The sequence below is a fragment of the Leucoraja erinacea genome, chromosome 16 (genome assembly GCF_028641065.1).
Source record: "Leucoraja erinacea ecotype New England chromosome 16, Leri_hhj_1, whole genome shotgun sequence".
Lineage (NCBI taxonomy): Eukaryota > Metazoa > Chordata > Chondrichthyes > Rajiformes > Rajidae > Leucoraja > Leucoraja erinaceus.
In genome coordinates this window covers 28,308,102-28,329,956 of record NC_073392.1, presented here as the reverse complement: position 1 = coordinate 28,329,956, position 21,855 = coordinate 28,308,102, and the positions used below count along the sequence as shown (strand labels likewise).

The 21,855-nt window shown below is 41.6% G+C and overlaps 1 protein-coding gene across 1 annotated transcript in view; it reads right to left on the bottom strand.

Moving 5' to 3' along the window:
• arih2 (ariadne homolog 2 (Drosophila)) overlaps positions 1 to 20,921 on the bottom strand; it is a 37,977-nt gene extending 17,056 nt beyond the window's left edge. The window contains exons 1-6 of the mRNA XM_055648003.1: positions 20,583 to 20,921; positions 9,847 to 9,914; positions 8,687 to 8,750; positions 8,420 to 8,567; positions 6,626 to 6,747; positions 2,450 to 2,559 (exon numbers count right to left, since the gene is read on the bottom strand). Of these exons, the coding sequence (XP_055503978.1) occupies positions 2,450 to 2,559; positions 6,626 to 6,747; positions 8,420 to 8,567; positions 8,687 to 8,750; positions 9,847 to 9,914; positions 20,583 to 20,813 (743 nt within the window). The 5' untranslated portion in view covers positions 20,814 to 20,921. The remainder of the gene's footprint in view (positions 1 to 2,449; positions 2,560 to 6,625; positions 6,748 to 8,419; positions 8,568 to 8,686; positions 8,751 to 9,846; positions 9,915 to 20,582) is intronic.
• Positions 20,922 to 21,855: the final 934 nt, after the last annotated feature.

The window sequence follows — 21,855 nt, the reverse complement described above, 5'->3', positions numbered from 1 at the left end:
TTCCAGAAGTGGCGGTGCTGTTAACAGCTGTGGCTCGCCTGCAGTCCATCTGTCTTTACTTTTTTCTGTTGTTTTTTTTTGTCTTGTTTTGGTTAAGTTTTAGTTTGTTGGGTTGTGTTAAGAGGGGGTGAAACATGTTCTCTGTCTCTTCCTTCAGGGGAATGCAACTTTTTCGCGTCGTATCCCCCTTCTCTGCCTCCGTCTGCACTGAGGCCTAATGGCGGAGCTTGCAGCCTCCAACCTGCGACTGACCCCGAGGCTCCGGAGGCAGAGGCAACCAGGACTTACCAACGAGAGGCTGGCCATCTTCGGGGCTAAGGCAGCGGTGGCCCGACTTGCTGGTGCGGCGTTCTGGCTTTCTGCGGCGGCCTGGAGCTGATGCAGCGGGGCTCGGAGCTGAGACTGCGGGACCCGGAGCTGGGGCAGCGGCCTGCAGCTGGGGCAGCTGCCCGGAGCTGGGGCGGCGGCCCGGAGCGGAGACTGTGGGACCTGGAACGGCGACTGCGGGACCCGGAGCTGTGGCGGTGGCCCGGAGCTGGGGCAGCGGCCCGGAGCGGAGACTGCAGGACCCGGAGCTGGGGCAGCGGCCTGGAGCTGGAGTGGCGGCCCGTAGCGGAGACTGCGGGACCCGGAGCTGGGGCGGCGGCCCAAAGCGGAGACTGCAGGACCTGGAGCTGGGGCGGCTGCCCGGAGCTGATGCTGTGGCGGGCCGTCTCGGAGCGGAGACGGCGTTCCGGCTTTCGGCGGCTGCGACATCACCACGGAGGTCCGCTGGACTGGAGAGCGGCATCTTCGGCCTGGATCGATCGCCTCAGCGCAGAGGGAGAACAAGGAGGGAAGAGACGGAGACTAAGACTTTGCCTCCGTCACAGTGAGGATGTGCTTGGTGAACTCACTGTGGTAGATGTTTAATTTGTGTTTATTGTATGTTCTGTTATTATTGATTCTGTGTTTGACTGCAGGCAACATACTTTGGTTCAGACCGAAAGGTCTGAATGACAATAATGGATGAATGGATGGATGGATGGATGGATGGATGGATGGATGGATGGATGGATGGATCTATCTATCTATTCTGATGGCATTCATAGGGTGTAAACACATTCGGGATAACAAATTCCTTGTCATTGTGAGCAAAGTGTATTGCAATACACCAGTCAGCATCAAGCCGATCCACATTTATTGATGAGTCAAGCTTCTTGCTCCATAGAATAGCCACACCCCCTGGTATCCTACCTCTGACTATTCCCACGCCAAGGTCAGTTGTAGACTCCCCAGCCCCATGAAAGTTGTCACTGAGAGAATTGAGTTATAAACCCATACGTCTTTGGGATGTGGGAGGAAACCGGAACATTAGGAGGAATCCCATGGGGTCAGAGGGAAAACATATAACCTACGCAGAGTTTGTCCAAGATCAGGATCAAACCTGGTTATCTGGCACTGCGAGACAGCAGCTCTATCAGCTGCGCCACCGTGCTATCCATTTGTAGATTGTGGGTGTGGCTCCGTGCATCTTAATCTTCTGGATCGGTCTACCTTGGGAGATCTTGTCAAATGCCTTGTCATGGCCACGTATATAACATCCACTGCATAATTCATTATTTCGTGACATTCATAATAAGGGTTTCAATTTCATCCCAGGTACCCGGCGAACTTCATAGTATTCCTCAAATATGTTGAGGCCTCGTGGAAGTTCCAAAAGCCATTGGAGGTGTACAATTCATCAATACATTTAAACTACTTGCTAGTTGATATCTGTTGTTTAACATATTCATTTTCCCTCCCTTTAAACTCCACTCCATGAGGTTTCAGAAGACGATAGCTAGTATCGACCATTTAAAATACTCACTGTTATTTCCATTATACCTCCAATACACACAGACTTGCCATTAACACATTTGTTGTCACTACCTTTGAACTCCGCTCCGTGCAAAGTTCAGAGGACACCAGCTAGTATCAATCATCAATATATTCATTGTCTTTACGTTGACACATCACCACTCAGAAGCCACCAGCTGGTATCTGCTTTTACTCCTTATCTGTGTACCCCATTAAGCTAAGACCCAAACAGTCGTGATCCAGTGCCAAATTATTAAGTTATTAAGTATGCTTACCTTTGTACCTTATTGCATTCGGAACCGAGAAGTCTCAACTTTTGTACAATGTAAAAGTAAAGCACTATTCCTATAATCAACATATCAATCTACCTCATATCTGTATTTCCTCAGGTTATCTTTTTTGGCGTATGAATGTCCTGCTGTGCTGACTTAACTTTGGAGTGGAGATCACAGCCTTTAACTAATACACTTCTCCCCTTGTGCAAGTTTAACTCACTGCTGTTGGCTAATCTTATAGGTCCTCGAGTCTTATTAAAGGGTCGACTTTGTCAGCCTTCAAGAGCCATGAAGAAGACAGCTGACAGGGTTACATTTCTATACCAGTCACTTACCAGAAGACTTCATTACAGCGGCTGCACTGCACTCGCCGAGCTTTCGGTTCCTGTACCTGGATCACCATCGGACAGTCAGCACCAGGACAAAGCTGCAGTTGGTAGTGGCTCTATTTGAAGAGCAACAAAAACAAGAATTAGTTGAGAAAAAGCAGCAGACTCTTTCAGATTCCACAATAATAGCTTCCTTTTATTAAAGGAAAAGGCCCCAGGAAGATTCTTAGACTCTAACTCTTACATATCCAAAAGGATAGGCACAGGTTACATATTTTTGTCAAACTTGATCCAAAACAATCAGATAATACATAAATAGAATCAAGCCAAACTCAAGTACAATACATAGAGGAAAGGGGAAGATGCAGACTGCAGAATATTGCTCCTCATCATTATTATTGCATCAGTTCCATTGAGAAAATCCAATGTTCTCAAAGGGGAAGAGTTGAATCAGCCAGTATCCTAGCTTAAGGAAGGACCATTCAGAAACCTGATAACGGGGATAAGAAGCTGTTCCCGAGTTTGGCAGTTCACGCTTTCAAGCTTCTACTCACAGAAGCAAGGAGAAGGAGGAATGACTGGGGTAGGCCAAGTTTTTAATTATGTTGGCTGTAAAAGGTACCATGGGCACTGCCTCAATGATGACCAGAAAATTATTCAGTAAACCAACTTCATTGAATCAGATCATCTGACCATTTCGCCTATCGATTCCTGTTGTAATAATGCCAAGGAATCTGCTTCATACACAAAGATAGAGCGTTGATTTCACACTTTACCCAAAAGACAGCTGGAACTATTAACCTTCTGGAGGTAATTGCGTCATAGCCAATGCTTTAAAAAGCAAATATTCTTACACACAAGCAGATAAGATCAACACTGTTGTTGCAGTCTGTTTTTCATCCTGCACTTCAATGCCAGCCACAATACCTGGCATAGCTGTGGTAGGATAGAGTTCAACTAGCCAAGCTGTAGCTGACAAATAACTGCTGGTTCTTTTTAGGTAGTAGTGTGTTTGGTGACATAATAATTACTACATTAATGGAGGTGAAGACTGCTAAATGGCCAGGCTTAATGCCCAAGGTCCAACTAGAAAATAAACATTTTAAATCGTGACCATTGTCTTAGCTCCTCCACTCAAGGAAAATATTCAATCTCTAAGCAATTATACACAAGATTCAATCCATGAGTTTTTCTGTTGTCTCATTCACATATAGGTTTGCATTTACTCAGAGCACACCTATCAACACAACTACATTTTACAAGTACCCAATTTTATAGAGGCCATTTATCCTATAAACCAGCACGTCTTTGGTATGTCGAGGGAAACCAGACGACCTGGAGGAAATTACATCGGAAATTAACATGCATGAAAAAAAAAGATTTCTTTTGAGAATCTCATGCTACGTGATATATTTCCACTAAATTGGAAGTTCAAGTGATGGCCAATTTACAACCAAGTAGTAGACTCAATCCGATGGCAGCTATGCCAGGCATTATGGATGGTGCTGGACAGACTGTTGCCAGTGTTAGAGGCGCAAACATCTGAAGCAGTAGGATTATCTGTACATTCCCAGAGATTTCCATTCTGCGCAAATATTTAAACAGATGGTCCAACTGAGTCAGGTTGCAAATTTAACAGCACATCCTGGCAGTCTGTCGACATAGTTAGGAAAATGAGGGCAGAATGACTTCAGTGCTATATTTGGTGTAGGAATTTTGGGTTGGGAATAGTGTTTAATGTCAGAGATTTTCCTGCTGTATCATCAATTTACTTTTTGCACCAGTATCATCCAGTCTTGTTTGAAACAGATTCAGGGAAATGTACCTCCCCTTGGATTAAACATGACCTGGGAAAAATACTGCCACTCTGCAACAGCGCAATCCATAGGACATTTCCACTAAAATATCAAATTATTTGAGTGTTTTATTTGCTGTGCACAATGTATTGAAAATATGGCCAGTGGTGCATTTAAAGTGACAAATCAACAGAATTCGCCGACTGATTTTCATTGCATCTATGTAAGATGAAGACGTAGCTAAGAAACTCCAATCCAAAAATCAATGCTTGTTTTTAAACTTCCTTTGGGATTCCTAAAAGCACAACGTTTACCAGACTCAATGGCTCAACAAAGCTATTCATCTTTTCCTTTTCTCATTACCTAAATTGCATGCAGTATTCCAGGTAAGACCTCATCATTAACCTGTGCAACTGCACGAAAACCACCCATGTTTAAGGTCTAATCCCTTTGCAACAAAGGCCAAAATATCACTTGTTTCTTTTACTTGTTAGTCATATTAGTTGTTTTTTTGCAATTCATGCACTGGAACATTTTTGATTCACTTGCATCTTTTCTTCCATTTAGATAATAATCTTTTTTATTTGTCTTACTGAAGTGCATACCCACCCAACATCCCCACCCCCCACCCCCACACATTAAATTCCACTGTTAGTCTTTTGCTCAGTCACTCAATCCATCTATATCCGCTGCAAAAATCAGTGTATCCATATCACAACATGCCCTTCCACCTATTTTCATATCATCGGCAAATATGAAAATCTTTAACATACTGTTCCTTCCTCAATTATTAATGCAAACGGCAAACAACTCTGGCCCAACAACTGATTCCTGTGATACGCCACGATTAGCAATCTTCAAATCTAAAATAGGCACATTCATTCCCACTGTTTTCTACAAGACAGCCATTTTTCAGTCCAAGGAATTCTCAGCCAACTGCAACCTTTACCACAATAACTCCAGTATTGAAAGCTGTAGGATAGATCTAGAACAAATAATTCTAATTAAAATTAAAAAAAAAATTAATCTGTACCCATCTACAGTTTTTATATCACAATACTGTATAGTATTCATTTGTCCAACTAAATTTTATGGACATTAACACGAAAATCCAAGAGTAATTGAAGAATGAATAAAAATATAGCGTTTTCTTAAAAATGCTTGGGTAACACACTTTAAAGTGCTTCTATTTCTAATTTAGACATACGAGTTAATTTGCAAGTTCAGTGGTACTTTTAACTTGGGTGTCACAGCAGTATCCAGTGCTGAATTAAGCAACTTTCACCCATTCACATGAAGGGAACCAGGTACAGAAAATTTCAATGAGGGAAGCAATGTTTTCTTTACCCAATGTAGCTTATAACATTTCCAACAATGTTTTCAATGGTCCAATGGCACTTCATGGTCAGGTGTACCTAGGTACAGTGAACTTCCTGTTTTGCATACAGTTCAGTAAAAATCTTACTGTACACAGGCATGATCAGAGTGTAGAAACAAAGAACTGCAGATGTTGGTTTGGGCACAATCGTGCTCAAGTACACGAGTGCAGGAATAGTACATTAAACTGAGGCAATATACAAGTCATCATGTTTCCAGTGCCATTGTATGTGATTCAAGTGAGTCTTAACAATGTTGGGATGCCTTAAATAATTTGAATTACCAAATAAAATTTAGATTGTGTTTCAGCGCTTCTTGTATTTGGACAACAAAAATGGAAAATTTGTTTTCTTGAAAAAGGAAAGACATAAGCAATAAATGTAAGTGTTCTGGAAGTGCTGTCGGTACTACTGTCCTCTCTTAATCCAAGTCTGAAGAAGGGTCCCAATCCAAAATGTGGTTTATTCATTCCCTCCACAGGTGCCGCTTGATCTGCTGAGTTACTCCAGCACTTTGTGCTTTGCTCAAGGTTCCAGCTTCTGCAGTTCCCTGTCTCTCCAGAGATCAGTTCTTATCACTTTGCAGCCCTGTACCTTTGTCTCCCTGCTTGCAATTGTGACAATGGATTTCTGCAGTCTATTTATGGTGGACAGCACCCATCCAGGCTCAGTTTATTCCTTTCCCAATATCTACACTCGCTTTCCAGGTTGGTCAATGGGCAACAATTGGAGGTCTAACATTAATCTTATCCCGCACTTTGCTCAAAAACCAGAAGCTTTAATATACATTAAATATACCGTAGCATGAATACAAACACAACCAAAGTATACCAATTTTAGTTTCTGTATATCCAGTTTATCTTTGTCTTGGATTTTATGTTTTATCATTAACTTTAATCAGAAAGTTACTTCTTCCTGTTAAATGCTGGTAGAGGTCTAACAAGTTCTTTCCTTGTTCAGTTTTTAACAACTCAACAACCCCCTCCACATAAAAATGATTCACCACCTACCTCCACATAATCTCTGAAGAGGTAGCGCCTGTATTTTTCTTTCAGTTCTTCATTAGAGATCAAAGTAAAAGCAAAGTCTTCAGGCGTTCGAAGCAAGCAGTCTTGCGCCATACAGGATATGCCTAACGAGACAAAAGGGCTAGTTTCTAGTAACACTTAAAGAAACCGGTTAACAGTTTAACGGAGGATCCATTTTTCCAATGAAAGGGTCTTCATTTTTGTAATCTTTCAGATCCCAGCCAGTTGCATGGCTCTCCGTACGTACAACATTTTTTGCAAATAGACCACATTGGAACTGAGTGTAAAGTTTAGTTTAGAGATATAGTTGGCGCTGTAAGGGAGCAACTCTACCGCTGTGGCACTACGCCACCCATTGGCAATTAGACGGCAGTACATTCTGCAGATGGCACTCAACAAGCAAAGGTCTAATCCTGTGTTGTAATAAATTCAGGAACCACAGAATTTGTATCACTGGTACTCCCTGCTTGAAAAACTGTAAACTCAAATTCTGCATATTGAAAAAAATTTTCCTCGACCAAACTGTGGCTGCAAGTCTGCGGGAACTTCTCTCGAGCATGAAGGAGATTTACAATGACCTCCGAGGACCACGTGTCGACCATGCTGCAAGTATGTGGCGAGCGCAAACTCTTCTAAAATCACAAATTTGGTCGCCATAGTGGGACAGGCCCTTAACTTTCATACTCCTCTTCCTAACCCCATATGAAGGAGCTAATCTTTCAGAATGCTGTGAACAAGATTTGGTCTGAATGCATTTTAAAGGTGCTCATTAGCTATGCCTTTTCAAATTAAACTTTAGTTTTAAAACAGTAATACTTTTACCTTATACTTGGATGTTTTATTGTCAAAGATTCAAATCAAGCATACAATATATAACAAACACAAGAAAGTAAAACCAAATTAAATCAAAGAAACAATGCAATGTACATTTACCCAACCATCATTTGCAGACCATTGGTAATAAACTGAACTATAATTTTGGGCAAGGAACTGTTGGGGGAGGGGTGATTTGCATCTTCATTTAGATATATATTTAGATATACAGTGCCCTCCATAATGTTTGGGACAAAGAACCATCATTTATTTATTTGCCTGTACTCCACAATTTGAGATTTGTACTACTTTTAACTACATGTGATTTTTTTTTGATTATAAATCTCAAAGTGTAGAATACAGAGGCAAATAAATAAATGATAGGTCTTTGACCCAAACATTATGGGCACTATATACCCAGGTCTCTGGCACCACGAGGCAGCAACTCCACTGCTATGCCATCTGTAGATGTATTGATTTAAAACATTATGTGGTCCCAATTGAGGAATGAATAAAAAAAAACACTTTAACCTCAAACTAAGTTAAAGGCCAAAATGAGCAGCAGGAACTCTAAAAATACTGACAGAAACCAGAAGTAACTGATGAACAAAGCGCAAAATGACCGAGTCTTTCTAAAGCAAAAGGAGTCTTGTTTCCATTTAATATCTCATGCCTGAAAGTAAGTTCAGCTATTTGGAGAATCTCAGTTATAAATCAAGTCCTGCCACTGTGGTGGCAAAACAAATGCCTTAACCAGCTGGCTGTGTAGAAGTGGCTGTGTAGAAGTTTCCAAAGGCACATGGTCCTGCTAAATTTGAAACGGCATCCTGCACAGCAACCCATTTGAGCTACAGATAGAAGAACGCTTGCAACATCTGAAATTTGCTGGCCAGCTTCAGGAAGAATCACTGCCAAGCCTCTCTCTTCTCTTTCTCTAGGCAAACAAATCAAGTCTTAACTCACCTACTCCAATGCCATCTTTCACCAGCACAGTACTGTGCTGTTCCCAGCAACTGCGGCAGAACGTATGAAGGCAGGGTAAGGACATTAAGTTCTCCTTCCGGACATTCTGCAGGCACACGCCGCAGGGATGAGAAGAATGAATAAACGTCTAAAACAAATCAGACACACAAGCTGAGTTGGGCTCAGACCTTCACCTTGATTTCTCATAACAATTCAAAACAATGTAAAGAGAGCAATACAATTCAAAGCTAGGTTACATGCACTTACATTTTTGATTATTTTTGGCTGAACCCTGGCTTCCACCAGAAGCTGAGTTGGGTTAGATTTATGCCTGAAAGAACAAAAGAATGAGGATGAAACTCAAATGACATCTCAGCCGATCTTACATCTGCTGTATAAATTCTTTAAAGGAAAGTTGGAATAGGAAGTTAAAGTAAAGAGTATTGATATGTTGGAGAACCGGAAGATATACATAAGAGAGAAAGGATTACATTTATAGCATGACATGAAGTGGGGTGAGAGGAACCCTGCGTAGGAAAAACATCCACACAGATCACCCGAGAGGCAGATAATTCTACTGTAACGCATGTTTCCAGAACGAAAATTGAATATAATGCAAGTGATGCATTAAGGATAACATTGTGCCAAAATATTTATTACATGATTTTGATCTACAATAATATACAAGCACAACACAAAGTGTTGGACATACTCAGCGGGTCAGGGTGCAGCTGTGGAGTGAATGGACAGATAAGACCATAAGACATAGGAGCAAAATTAGGCTATTCAGCCCTTCAAGTCTGCTCCGCCATTCAATCATGGTTGATCTATTTTTCCTTCTCAACCCTATTCCCCTGCCTTCTTACCGTAATCTTACTAATCAAGAACCTATCAACCTCTGTTTTAAAACACCCAATGGCCTTCACAGCCATCTGTGGCAATGCATTCCACAGATTCACCATCCACTGGCTAAAGAAATTCCTCCACAACGTTTTGTCTGTAACGTACCTCTCCATTAATATTCAATTCCCACAATTAGGTTTTATCCTCCGTTAATGTACCTTCATCATTCCCACTGTTTTTCCCAACATAAATAAACTCTTGAACGGTTGGAGATATTCATTCTAACAAGAAACAGCATGCACCAAAATAGTCTATAAAAGAGAGGGGTTTCGTCATTTACTACAAAGAGTCACCTGCAAAGTAAATTTAACACTGTCGAACATAATCATCATGAGCTATTCCTTAATATTAACTTGCATTAAGAGTTCTTTCTGAGATGAGAATGTGAACCGATTGTGAACAAGTCAGAGTAATCAACATTAAACATTTTTAGCAAACAATATTAAATAAAAGGCAAAAGAATCAGGTTATCATTCAAATCACTCAAATAGGTAAAAAAATATCAGAGAAAAGGTCTTTCTTACCTTTCTGAAATTTCAGAGGACTTCCAATGGAAGTTAACTAAAATAAGCTTGGCTACAGATGGTTCTACCTAAAAAGAAACAGAAGTGAATAACTAAATAACCAAGTAAATGTAAATGGACTAGCTGGTGATTAACTGAAAACATATCAAGTCTAACAATTCAATTAAGTTTCAAAGCAAACCTCCAGATTTTTATGATTACTAGACCAAGTGCAGATCCATTTGGTCTGCTCCCCCAACGCAATATTGCATTACTCACCTTTTCCCCCAACGCAACCCGTTCCCCCAACGCAATATTCCACCACTTTCTCTCTCATCCCCACCCCCCAATCCTCAGCATAGTGAAATAATGCGGGGGTCAGGAGGGGTGAATCACCCTAGTATGGGGGTCTGGGGCTGGGGGTCGTGGTGAATCCCTCCGGTGTGGGGTTTGGGGTCCGGTGCCGGTGCAGAACCGTCAGTGACTCTGGGTGGCGGAGGGACCAGACTGTCCCCAACTCTGCTGCAGCTGACCGGGACGTTGACGGGTTCTGTGTCCCCGTGTGCCCGGACAGCGATGACCCCGGGGGGAGAGAGGGGGCTGTCTCGAGAGATCTGCTCCTTCCGCCACTTAAACCGGGTGTCTGAGTGTCCCTTGGTGCTCGGGTTCAGAGTGCTCAGTCACCCTCCAGCCCCAGGCGGTCGTGGGCTGGGACTAGCCCTCAATCCGCCAGCATGCTGCTCTTTCGCAAGTCTGTCATGAAAAATATTTGTATCTTTTCTCTGTCAGTGAGCAGCAGTGATGTTGGCCCATTTTACCAGGTAAGACTGTACATGTTGCGTGTGTGGTACTGCAGAAGGCTTGAGCAACTCCGTGTGTCATCTGCCTTGCGAGTGTATTGTGACGTCATTCAGATTTGCCGTTGGAGCGCTGGAGTGCCCCTCCCTCTCGAAGTGGGCTGTTCTACCATGCGAGGGCATTGTGAGTTTTTGGGCTGCTTTCAAAATTTCAACGATTAATATCTATAGGTGGAAATGCGACGGGAAGATGTTTATTGCCACCACGGGAAAAATGTGAGTAGGATGTGTGAAAATGGGAAGGCTGTGGCCTAGCATTTAGAAGAAGATAGGAATTAACCATTAACACAGACACAATGCGGGCACAAACCGAAGACTTTTAGTTTCTAGAGATAATAGGAAACAAGGTGAAAGGACCAACTTGCCACCGTACTTGACCATTCTTCATTAAACACTATATCCAAATAATACTACCAGAGTTATCATAATCCCAATTGCAAGAAAACACTTGTGTTTATTTAGTTCCTTTCCAGTTCTTTGCAGATCAAGGGAAATAATGAAGTACATTTTAGTCATAGAGCACGGAAACAAACCTTCTGGCCCAACTTGTTGATGCTTAGCAGGTTTTATTTACTTGCATTTGGCCCACATCCTTCTTTCCTATCCAAAATGTTTGAATCACAATCATTGTTGTAATGTAGTTAAGGCCTCTGACAAATTTCTCACATATAGTAAAGCAACAGTAGTCAGATGATCTGATTTTAGGACAGTGGAATGTCTTCCTAAATCAAACTACACAGTTACCTTTTTTTTCCCATTTAGAGATACAGCGTGGAAACAGGCCCTTCAGCCCATTGTGTCCGTGCCAACCAACGATCACCCCTACACTATCAATATTATTCCAGTTTCCCATTCCAAACACTAAGGGCAATTTACAGAAGCCACTTAGCTTACAAACTTGCAAATCTTTAAAATGTGGAATAAACCCGGAATACCCGGAGGAATCCCACGCAGTCACATGGAGAACGTGCACATTCCACACAGACAGCACTGGTAGCAACAACTGCTGCTCCACTGTGTCACTCTTTTGAAGATTTCCAAGCATATCCACATTTATGAATTGGTTTTAATGGATGCTGAAAGGATCTGAATGCCAATTAATAATTGTCTCTATAGAATCCAAGTCCAAACAGAATTATTGGTTCAAAGAAAAGGTCATTCAAATGGTTTTTAATTTACTGGATGAGCCACATGTTCAGCATCAGATTGCCAGCTCATTTACTTAAAATAATTTGACATTCAAATGCCATGATAACTCACAAGAGAAGTGTATAGCATCACGAGGGGACTAGACAGGGTGAATACAGAGAGTTGTTTTACCCAGAATATGGGGAATCAAGAACCAGAGGACATTAGTTCAAGTGAGAGGGGAAAGATTTAATAGGAACCTGAAGGGCAACTATTTCACTCAGAGGGTGGAGGGTATATGGAACAAGCTGCCTGGGGAAGTAGTTGAAGCATGTACAATGTCATTTAAAAGGCACTTGGATTTGATTGCCAATTAATAATCGTCTCTACAAAATCCAAGTCCAAACAGAATTATTCAGGCTGGTGCAAAGAAAAAGTCATTCAATAGTTTTTAATTTACTGGATGGGCTCCATGCTTAGCAGTACATGGATAAGAAAAGTTTCGAAGGATATGGGCCAGATGCAGGCGAATGGGACTTGTGTAAATGGGACATCTGTGACGGCATGGACAAGTTGTGTGTAGGGCCCGTTTCTGCACTGTGTGACTCAGGGTATTTGCCTTGCAGTAAGGTGGTTAGATTTGGGGAAAAATGCAAGGGCAGGCTCCCCGAAGCATTGATCAACAATCTGTAGCACGATTGAAGCTGGTACTGTGTATGCAAAAAAATGGCAACATGTTTTATTCTTTAAAACAACATCGGGAGTAAAACATGAATGTAATCAAACATCGTTTGTAATGGAATTATGAAGAAAGAAGCAACACTGTGTAGAAAAGTGAAACTAAGCCTGAAGGCACCTTTCCAAGCAGCCGCTGAACTTAAAAGAGAGAAAAGGAGAATGTGCAGGAACTCATTTTGATCAAGGGCCATGCACTATACAATAGATGAAGCTTGCAGAAAAGTTGTCTGGACTTTAAAAGTAAACACAAACAAAAGCTACACATGAGGTTCAGTTTTTTATGTAATTAAAAAGGACGAGTGCAGTTTTCGACACAGTACAGTATATAAGTTAAAAGCTGCTGATTCTAACTAATCTACTGATTTGATTTATCTTCTACAGAGTAAAAGATTGGACTATTGCAAACTTAACGAAAATAGAAACCAATCACTTCTGCTTGCAAAGTAAATCCCATCTGAAATTTCACTGCTGTTTCAGACCATTCAACAGGCAATGGACAAGATCTTTGACTATCAAATTCAGAAAACGTACCTGAAAACTGCATGGGGACAAAGAGACAGTACCAAACTGTGTAATTCACGTAAAACCAGAACAATTATTATGCCCCCAAAAAACAGCATGTTAAGCAATCTCCCAAAGTAGGTGAAAGATGTGCAGTCCACATCCACCATTTTTCCTCAATTTATGATTATTTGAATTGCATTTTTTTCTGTAATGCCACCTCATAACTCTGAGGGCAGCCGGTTTGAGCAATGAATCTATTTTTGCAACAATGAACAGCAAGCAGGAGGAAAGATGCAAAATGCTGGACGACCTGACTTGAAATGTCACCAATCCATGTTCTCCAGGGATGCTGCATGACCCACTGAGTTACTCTGCCCTTCATCAACATTCAAATTTAACTGGTTAACTGGTTATCACTCCACTTATGCTGCCCGGCTGTGCCTCCAGCTATTTCACATTTATTTCTGATCTGTTTCTGCATATTTGTCTTGGTCTGTTGCCTATTTTTTTAAGATAACATGAGAGCAAGAAAACACAAATGAAGGAGCACAGAAATAAGGATTTATAAAACACTACTCACATCATACCATTTTATTCCTTTCACACCTTTGTAGTGTTTACAATACTGAAGCCAGCAATTCAAGCTCATAAGCAAGAATAGTATCTACACTTCACAGAAAGGTATGTCACCTTTCTTCACCTAACAGTATCAACATTTCCTTCTAATCCTTTCACCTTCCAATGTTAATCCAGGTTTCCCCAAAATGCACTTATGCCGGTCATCAAAACTCCCTATGCTGTCAATCCAACTGCACTCACTATACAGTTAGGTCTCACAGGAAACAAGAAAATCTCTTTACACTTGCGATGTAGGCTATGGGTTAAATGTTAGCTGATTCAAGCAATATTATGGGATCATTTATGTTCATTTAACTTAGTAGCTAGATGGCTTTACATCCAAGTGGTTTTTAGATACGTGGATTTGCAGGGAATGGAAGGATAAGCATCATGCACAAGCAGAGGAGATTAGTTTATGCACAAGCACAGGAGATTAGTTTATATAGGCATCAGGTTCGGCAGGGACGTTATGGGCTGTAGGGTCTGTTCCTGTGCTAAACATTTCTATGTTCGAAGTTTCCTGCTCTCAATTCAACATACAACATGATTCCACTAAATCGCAACTGAGAGCTTTGCCTGCCAAACAGAGTGAATAATGGTTGCTGTTTCTGCTGAGCTGAGCAAATTCAGTAAATGGCGACACAAGAATTTCCACACTCTACGTCCCAGTGTCATTCTGCATAACACATTTATCAAACGAGGCAGTGGCTTAGGGAGCCAATCTGCCCTCAGATGTGTGTGAGTTTTCTTGATAATAATGTTAATGATAAATGTTAATACAGAAACAAATGCTACTTTTGCTCCAATGCGAAGGTGTGAAGTTCACCAGTAATCTTACCTCAACTTCTCTTTAATTCAATGATGTGCTTCCATTCAGTAATACGCGAGCACTATTCAGTAATACGCGAGAACCTGCACAGTGAATGGTAGGGCTCTGAGGAGTGTACGAGCGGAGGGATCTAGGAGTGCAGGTACATCATTCCTTGAAGGTGGAGTCACAGGTAAATAGGATGGTAAAGGCTTTTTGGCACATTGGCCTTCATCAGAGTGTTGAGTATAGAAATTGTGAGGTAATGTTGCAGTTAAACAAGACATTGGTGAGGCCGCATTTAGAGTATCGTGTTCAGTTCTGGGCACCATGTTGTAGGAAAGATGTTGTCAAGCTGGAAAGGGTACAGAGAAGATTTGCAAGGATGTTGCCAGGACTCGAGGGTGTGAGCTATAGGGAGAGGTTGAGTAGGCTGGGACCCTATTCCTTGGAGTGCAGGAGGATGAGGGGCGATCTTATTGAGGTGCATAAAATCATGAGAGGAATAGATTGGGTCTCTTGCCCAGAGTAGGCAAATTGAGGACATGTTGGCCAGTGTGGGCAAGTTGGGCCGAAGGGCATGTTTCGACACTGTATGACTCTATGGGTTCATAGCTCCAACATGGAATGTGACAGCGTACTGGCTATCACACCAACACTTGCTTTAAATGTTACATGGTGGTATTGAAGAATCAAAAACTTCCCCAATTGAATATTTGCAAGACACAGGCCATTATTTTTGGTCTGTGCATAAACATTGTTCCTCAAATCTACCAAATCTCTGACCCGAGTTCAAAGTTAAACAAGAAAGTTTGCACTCTTGCTGCTGTATTTCATGGGTGGAAATCCCCAGGGGGATGGGGATGGGGGGGGGGGGGGGGGGGGTGCTGCTCCCCCCATGTTTTGAGAGGTGGGGGACAATTCCCCCCCCCCCCCCCCCCTCCACCCCATGGTATCTCTTCCCTGCTTCTTCTCCAGTCAAACTGTGTGTGTGTGTGTGTAGTCTACTCAACCTCTCCCTATAGCTCACACCCTCTAGTCCTGGCAACATCCTCGGAAATCTTTTCTGAACCCTTTCAAGCTTGACAATATCTTTCCTGTAACATGATGCTCAGAACTGAACACAATATTCTAAATGCGGTCTCACCAACGTCTTATACAACATGACCTCCCAACTTCTATACTTAATACTCTGACTGATGAAGGCCAAAGTGCAAAAAGCCTTTTTGACCACCTTATCTCCCTGTGACTCAACCTTCAAGGAACCGTGCATCTGTACTCCTAAATCCCTCTGCTCTACACCACTGCTCAGAGGCCTACCATTTACTGTGTAGGTCCTGCCCTTCTTCGAGGTCCCAAAATGCAACACCTCACACTTTTCTGTATTAAATTCCATCAACCATTCCTCTGTCCACTTGGCCAATCGATCCCGATCCCGCTGCAATATTTCACAACCATCTTAACTATCTACAAAACCATTAACTTTTGTTATCATCAGCAAACTTGCTAATCTTCCCCTGTATGTTCTCATCCAAATGATTGATGTAGATGACAAACAGCAACGGTCCCAGCACAAAATCCTGAGGCACTCCAGTCCGAGAAGCAACCTTCCACAATAATACTTTGCTTCCTTCCATGGAGCCAATTTGGAATCCATTCAGCTATCTCTCCTTCGATCCATTGCGATCCAACCTTCCAGAGCAGCCTACCATGCGGAACCTTGTTTACTCCTTAATGGACACATCTACAGCTCTGCCCTCATCAACCTTTTTGGCCACGTCTTCAAAAAAAATCAATCAGATTTGTGAGACATGACCTCCCACGTATAAAACAATGCTGAATATCCCTAATCAGCCCTTGCCCATCCAAATACCTGTATAACCTATTCCTCAGAATACTTTCCAGTAACTTACCAACTACAGATGTTAAGCTCACCGGCCTATAGTTCCTAGCATTTTCCCTGCAGCCCTTCTTGAAAAGAGGCACATTAGTCACCCTCCAGTCTACTAGCACCTCTCTGTATTTAAGGATGACTCGTAAATTTCAACCAGGGCTCCCGCAATTTCCTCTCTAGTTTCCCGCAATGTCCTCGGATACAAACTACAAAATTTGCCAGCACTTATATTTTGAAAAAGGGACCGACAAATGCTCAAGAAGGAACTGCAGATGCTGGAAAATCGAAGGTACACAAAAATGCTGGAGAAACTCAGCGGGTGCAGCAGCATCTATGGAGCAAAGGAAATAGGCAACGTATTTACAGCTCAGTCTGTTTACAAATTTTACAAATGCTCAGTCTGTTTGCCATGATCACTTCATAATAACCATGATCAGAACAGTTCAATTGCAGAAACAAATTACAACATTTGACTTGACAAAGTAACAAATACTAAAGTTGTTAGGAGATTCAAGGAACTGCAGATGCTGGCTTACAAAAAAAGACAAAGTGCTAGAGTAAATAAATGGACCAGGCAGCATCTCTGGAGAGCATGGACAGGGCACCAGACTATTACAAGTGGAAAGCTAGGCCAAAAATCAAGATGGACAACTGGCAGGAACAGCCAGTCCTAAAACAGGTTCAAACAGTGAGAAATTTACCTCAAGTTGGAGAATTACCCAAACTCAAGAAGGCTTTGATGTGTCCAGACACAACACAATAGCTCCACAAGCTCAAGTTGAGCCTCACTGCAACAATAGAGACAGCTGCAGACAGATGTATGGGAAATGGGAAGGCAAATACATGGTCCAGCCTACTTGTCACTCCAAGCCCACCAACAACTGAGTTGGATGATCAGCCATGATCATATTGAATGGCGGTGCAGGCTCGAAGGGCCGAATGGCCTACTCCTGCACCTATTTTCTATGTTTCTATGTAACATGGTTAATTCTGAACTTAGTTGAGGCTTGGAATGATGTGGCCAGCATAAATTGCACCACAGACGCCAGGCTCCAACAAACTAAACATACTTCCAACGTCATTAATCAGAAAATCCTGTCGTTACGGCAGCAGATAGAGTATTGGGTATCCTGTGGTAAGTGACTCATCGCCCAACCCATGAAAGCTATTAAAAAGCACAAGAGTGTGATGAAATATCCCTCAACTCTCTAGCAAGTTTAACAATTATCACTTAGCTGAAACAGGCTGAAAAAATTGCTCACTGTGAAAATCTACACTTACATTTACATTTTAGACCCAACTCTAATTAGTGTTGACAATGCTTCTGCTTCTCACTCTTGGATTTATGAAAGAAAAATAATATTTAACAAATCTGGTGAAATTTATGAATTCAGCAGCAAAATACATGAGGGCATACCAGTTCATGAGGAGCATTTGGACTTGCAAAAACTCTTTGATAAAGTATTACCTAAACATCTAGTTAAATGGGGTGTAAATCGAAGATACCGGAGATGCTGCCTGACCCGCTGAGTTACTCCAGCTCTTTGTGGCTACTACTGATTTTGGATGATCAGACATGTTCATATGGAATGGCAGTGCTGGCTCCAAAGGCCGAATGGCCTACTCCTGTACCTATTGTCTATGTTTCCATGTTTCACCTGGAGAAAACCCACGGACAAACAGCACGTAGTCAGAATTGAACCGGGGTATCTGGCGCTGTGAAGCAGCAGCTCTATCACTGTGCCATTGTACCGCCCATTGCAAGAGGATTTGAGCAGAAGTGTAAGGGCATCTTACTGGGATTATGGAGGACCTGCTGGTGGGCCCCCTGCCCTGACTGATTATGTTCTCTCTTCTTGTCTTTTGTTTGTGCCTTGAAGAATGTGCATAATTTAAGTACAATTTAAGACTTAAAGTGTTGCGTGCTACTGCAAGAAAGATTTTCATTACACCTGTACCACACCTTACTGTGCACATGACAAAAAATGCAAATTGTCTTGAAAATGTCAATGAATATGATGGGAAACACATTAATCTTAATAGCCTGAGAAATGGATCGAGGGAAATTTAAAGCAAGGGTCATGCAAAATACAGGAGGATTTGACTCGAGGTCCTCACTGATTTCCAACATAATAATGGAAAACAAAACAAATTAGTTCAAACATTAACAGAACAAAATAAATTATGCAGGCTAAAATAAGAATTTACACTTGCAAAAAAACAGAATTTGAAAATGCACTAAATCACTCAAAAAAAATTGAGATGAAGGCAACTTTCATCAGTAGTTTACAACTTTCCAGAATAGCTGTTAAACTTTGAAGCAAAACAAATAGCAGAACCGATCAGGACTTTTTGATTTAATTTACAGAAAATGCAGTGGCAACTGAATAGCGAAACAAAGAATTAATATTTGATGAGAGACAAATTTAAAATAAAATTTAAAATCAATCCCCATTGTTTGAAAATAAATCTTGCTTTTATCCATTCAAGCACAAAACACCAGTCACTGGCTATTTGATCTAATTTCAAAATAATAAGCAGCCATCTATTCTATAAGAAAAATGAGTTATCTGATTTTAATTCATACCCTCAGCTTGGGAAATGGGTGCTATTGGGTATTAACAGGGCTGTCACTTAACTTTTTTTCACTGTTGCCAGCCGGGCAGCCTAGGCAGCTTTTTAGGTTGCCGAATGACAGTTTAGGTGGTCATTTAAGACGGCTTGCATGACGTGTGCGATAATGTGCTCGGACGAAGTGCGTAGTTACCAGTCGGAATTATGCTCAATGAAGCATTCACATATTATTTCTGCTTCAAATAAAATCACAAACTAACTATATTCACCAATCAAGACATGATATATACCACAATGACATGCAGCAAAATTATAACACAGTATCTCAACTCTTTTTACACATTGCAATGAATGCAATTTCTATTATTTCTTTCCACTTCCAAACAAAAATGTGGTTGGATTATTCAGCATATGATCAACCTGTGTCAATAAATCATGGACCATGGTAACATAAATGCTTAACCATGCGTGCTACAGATTGATGCAAGCATGTTTTCTGTGAAGGACCAAAAATTATCATGACATGGCCATAGCATGGGTCTTTTCCTCTTGAATAGGATATTCATGAAAATCCTTTGTGGAAGAAATTCTACTACCCAAAACGTCACCCATCCTTTTTCTTGAGATGCTGCCTGACCTGCAGATACTCCAGCACTTTGTGTTTATCTTCGGTATAAGCTAGCATCTGCAGTTCCTTTCTACACTACCAATGTGGTTGACTTTTGTCTTGGCCTGTTTAATTTTAGCTTAGTGTATTATTGTGTATACTAAGACACAGTGAAAAGCTTTCTTTTGCATGTTTAGTTTGTTATTGTCACTAGGAAGCAGTGAAAGGCTTTATTCTGCTTGCTATCCAGTCAAAGAACACCATGAGTACAATCATACACAAGTAAAACATTGGGACAATTGAAGTGGTTAACAGATCCTCTACTGGAACAGCTCCAAATAGGTGGCATATTCTAGCGCCATTGTGCATCCTTCAAATCTCAAGTTTCTGAAAAGTCTGATCTTGATGCAACGAGATATGCATTTCTTAATTGAAGGCCCAGAGTCCTGTTGGCACTAGATTGATAATGCAAGGGTTGGCCTGACCCAGTGCGATGATGCTGTCTGTTCTTTCAGTCGTCCTGGTTCTGCGCTCGATCTGCTCACTCGCTAAGCTGCTGCAGAGCCTCCAGCGGTCGCTTCATCCTCCCCATTCCAGCACCGTGGCTTGCATGTCAAATTTCACTCATTCCACATGGTTTTTTAAAAAGAGATAAAGCAATGAAACAAGCCCTTTGGCCAACCTAGTCTGATCCGACCAGCGATCAACTGTACACTAGATTAAATCATACTAGGGACAATTTTACAGAAGCCAATTAACCAACAAACCTGCACGTCTTTAGAATGTGAGAGGAAATCGGAGCACCCGGAATTAAACGCGGTCACAGGGCGAACGTACAAACTCCGTACAGACAACACCCATAGTCAGGATCGAACCAGACTCTCTGGCGCTGTACGGTGTCAACTCTACCACTGTGCCACTGGGAACCTCATTTCAACTCTGGAGAGGACTCAAACCAATTGCCTTCTCCTTTCTCTTTCTCACCCACCGTATGTCATGTACAATAGCATAACAATTCCAAAGCCTTACCTTTAAAGTGTCTGCCATTAAGTCAACTTGTTGATTTAGTACATTCTCTGACTCCTTATATGACAGACATGTGAACTGGTATTCTTCTGGATCAAAGGCGTCTGCGCCTTGCTGTTCCACATCGCCCGCTACCCCATCATAATAGTCACGCATATCTCCCTGGTCCTCTTCTGAGTCTCCATTATAGTCATCATTACTGTCAGAACTCTGGCTATTCATATCCACCGACATGGTCAAGACTGTTCGAATTCTTCACAAATTTTATGATAACCAAAAGCAAAATGCTTTATTTACAAATTGGAACGGCTCTCTCCCAACCTTCATCTGTTGTTTGATTAGCTGAAAAAGAGAAACGAACCATGAATAGTATAAACAAAAGCGAAGTTCCAATAATCAAATACTTTTTAACATCTTTCCCTCCTGTCCTGTAAAAATTACTCGTACCGAGGCACAATTCAACGAGACCAGTTTATACTTTACACCCACATATGATCCAAAAATTAAATAACATTTGCAAACTCAGTTTAATATCTTCATCATTCCCAGCAACTTATTCAGTGCACCGACAGCTGGCAAAACCCCAGAAAAATATTAATTCTGCAAGAATACTATACTCTCTGAAATTTGTTGAAAATTTTACTTGATTTTAAACCTTGAAAAAAGGCCACGTCGAAAGCCTGTGCTAGAACTGGCAGAAGAAAAAAAACGTTCAAATTGTCTGTGCAATATCAACATGGTGCTGCACAGTGTGTAGGAAAGAACTTCAGATGCTGGTTTAAATCGAAGGTAGACACAAAATGCTGGAGTCACTCAGTGGAACAGGCAGCATCTCTAGAGAGAAGGAATGGGTGAGGTTTCAGGTCGAGATGCTTCTTCAGACAGCAGGGCTGCTCAGCCCACGTTGTCTCTGTGCTCACGTGGTTTGCATGGTACCAACTGAACAGCTAAGAGTTCCACATTTTAGTCATATGTTCCCATCCATTAACATTACCAAGGAACAGACTGTCCTTTCATGTGCAAAAGTTGACTGCAGGTTTGCTTATCCGAAATAGACTGCATATTAAAATTCAGTTTAATTATGAAGCACTGGAGACATCCTGAGGATGTGGCATTGCATTTATAAATGCAAGTTTATTCTTTAACGTAAAACCAGCTATGACATGGAGCCAAGATCAACAGCATGGATGCTTAGACGTTGTCAAATATGTACACAAAGGAAAGATGAACGTAAATATATATTGGGAAAAAAAAAGCCAAATCAGGAGGAGGCTGG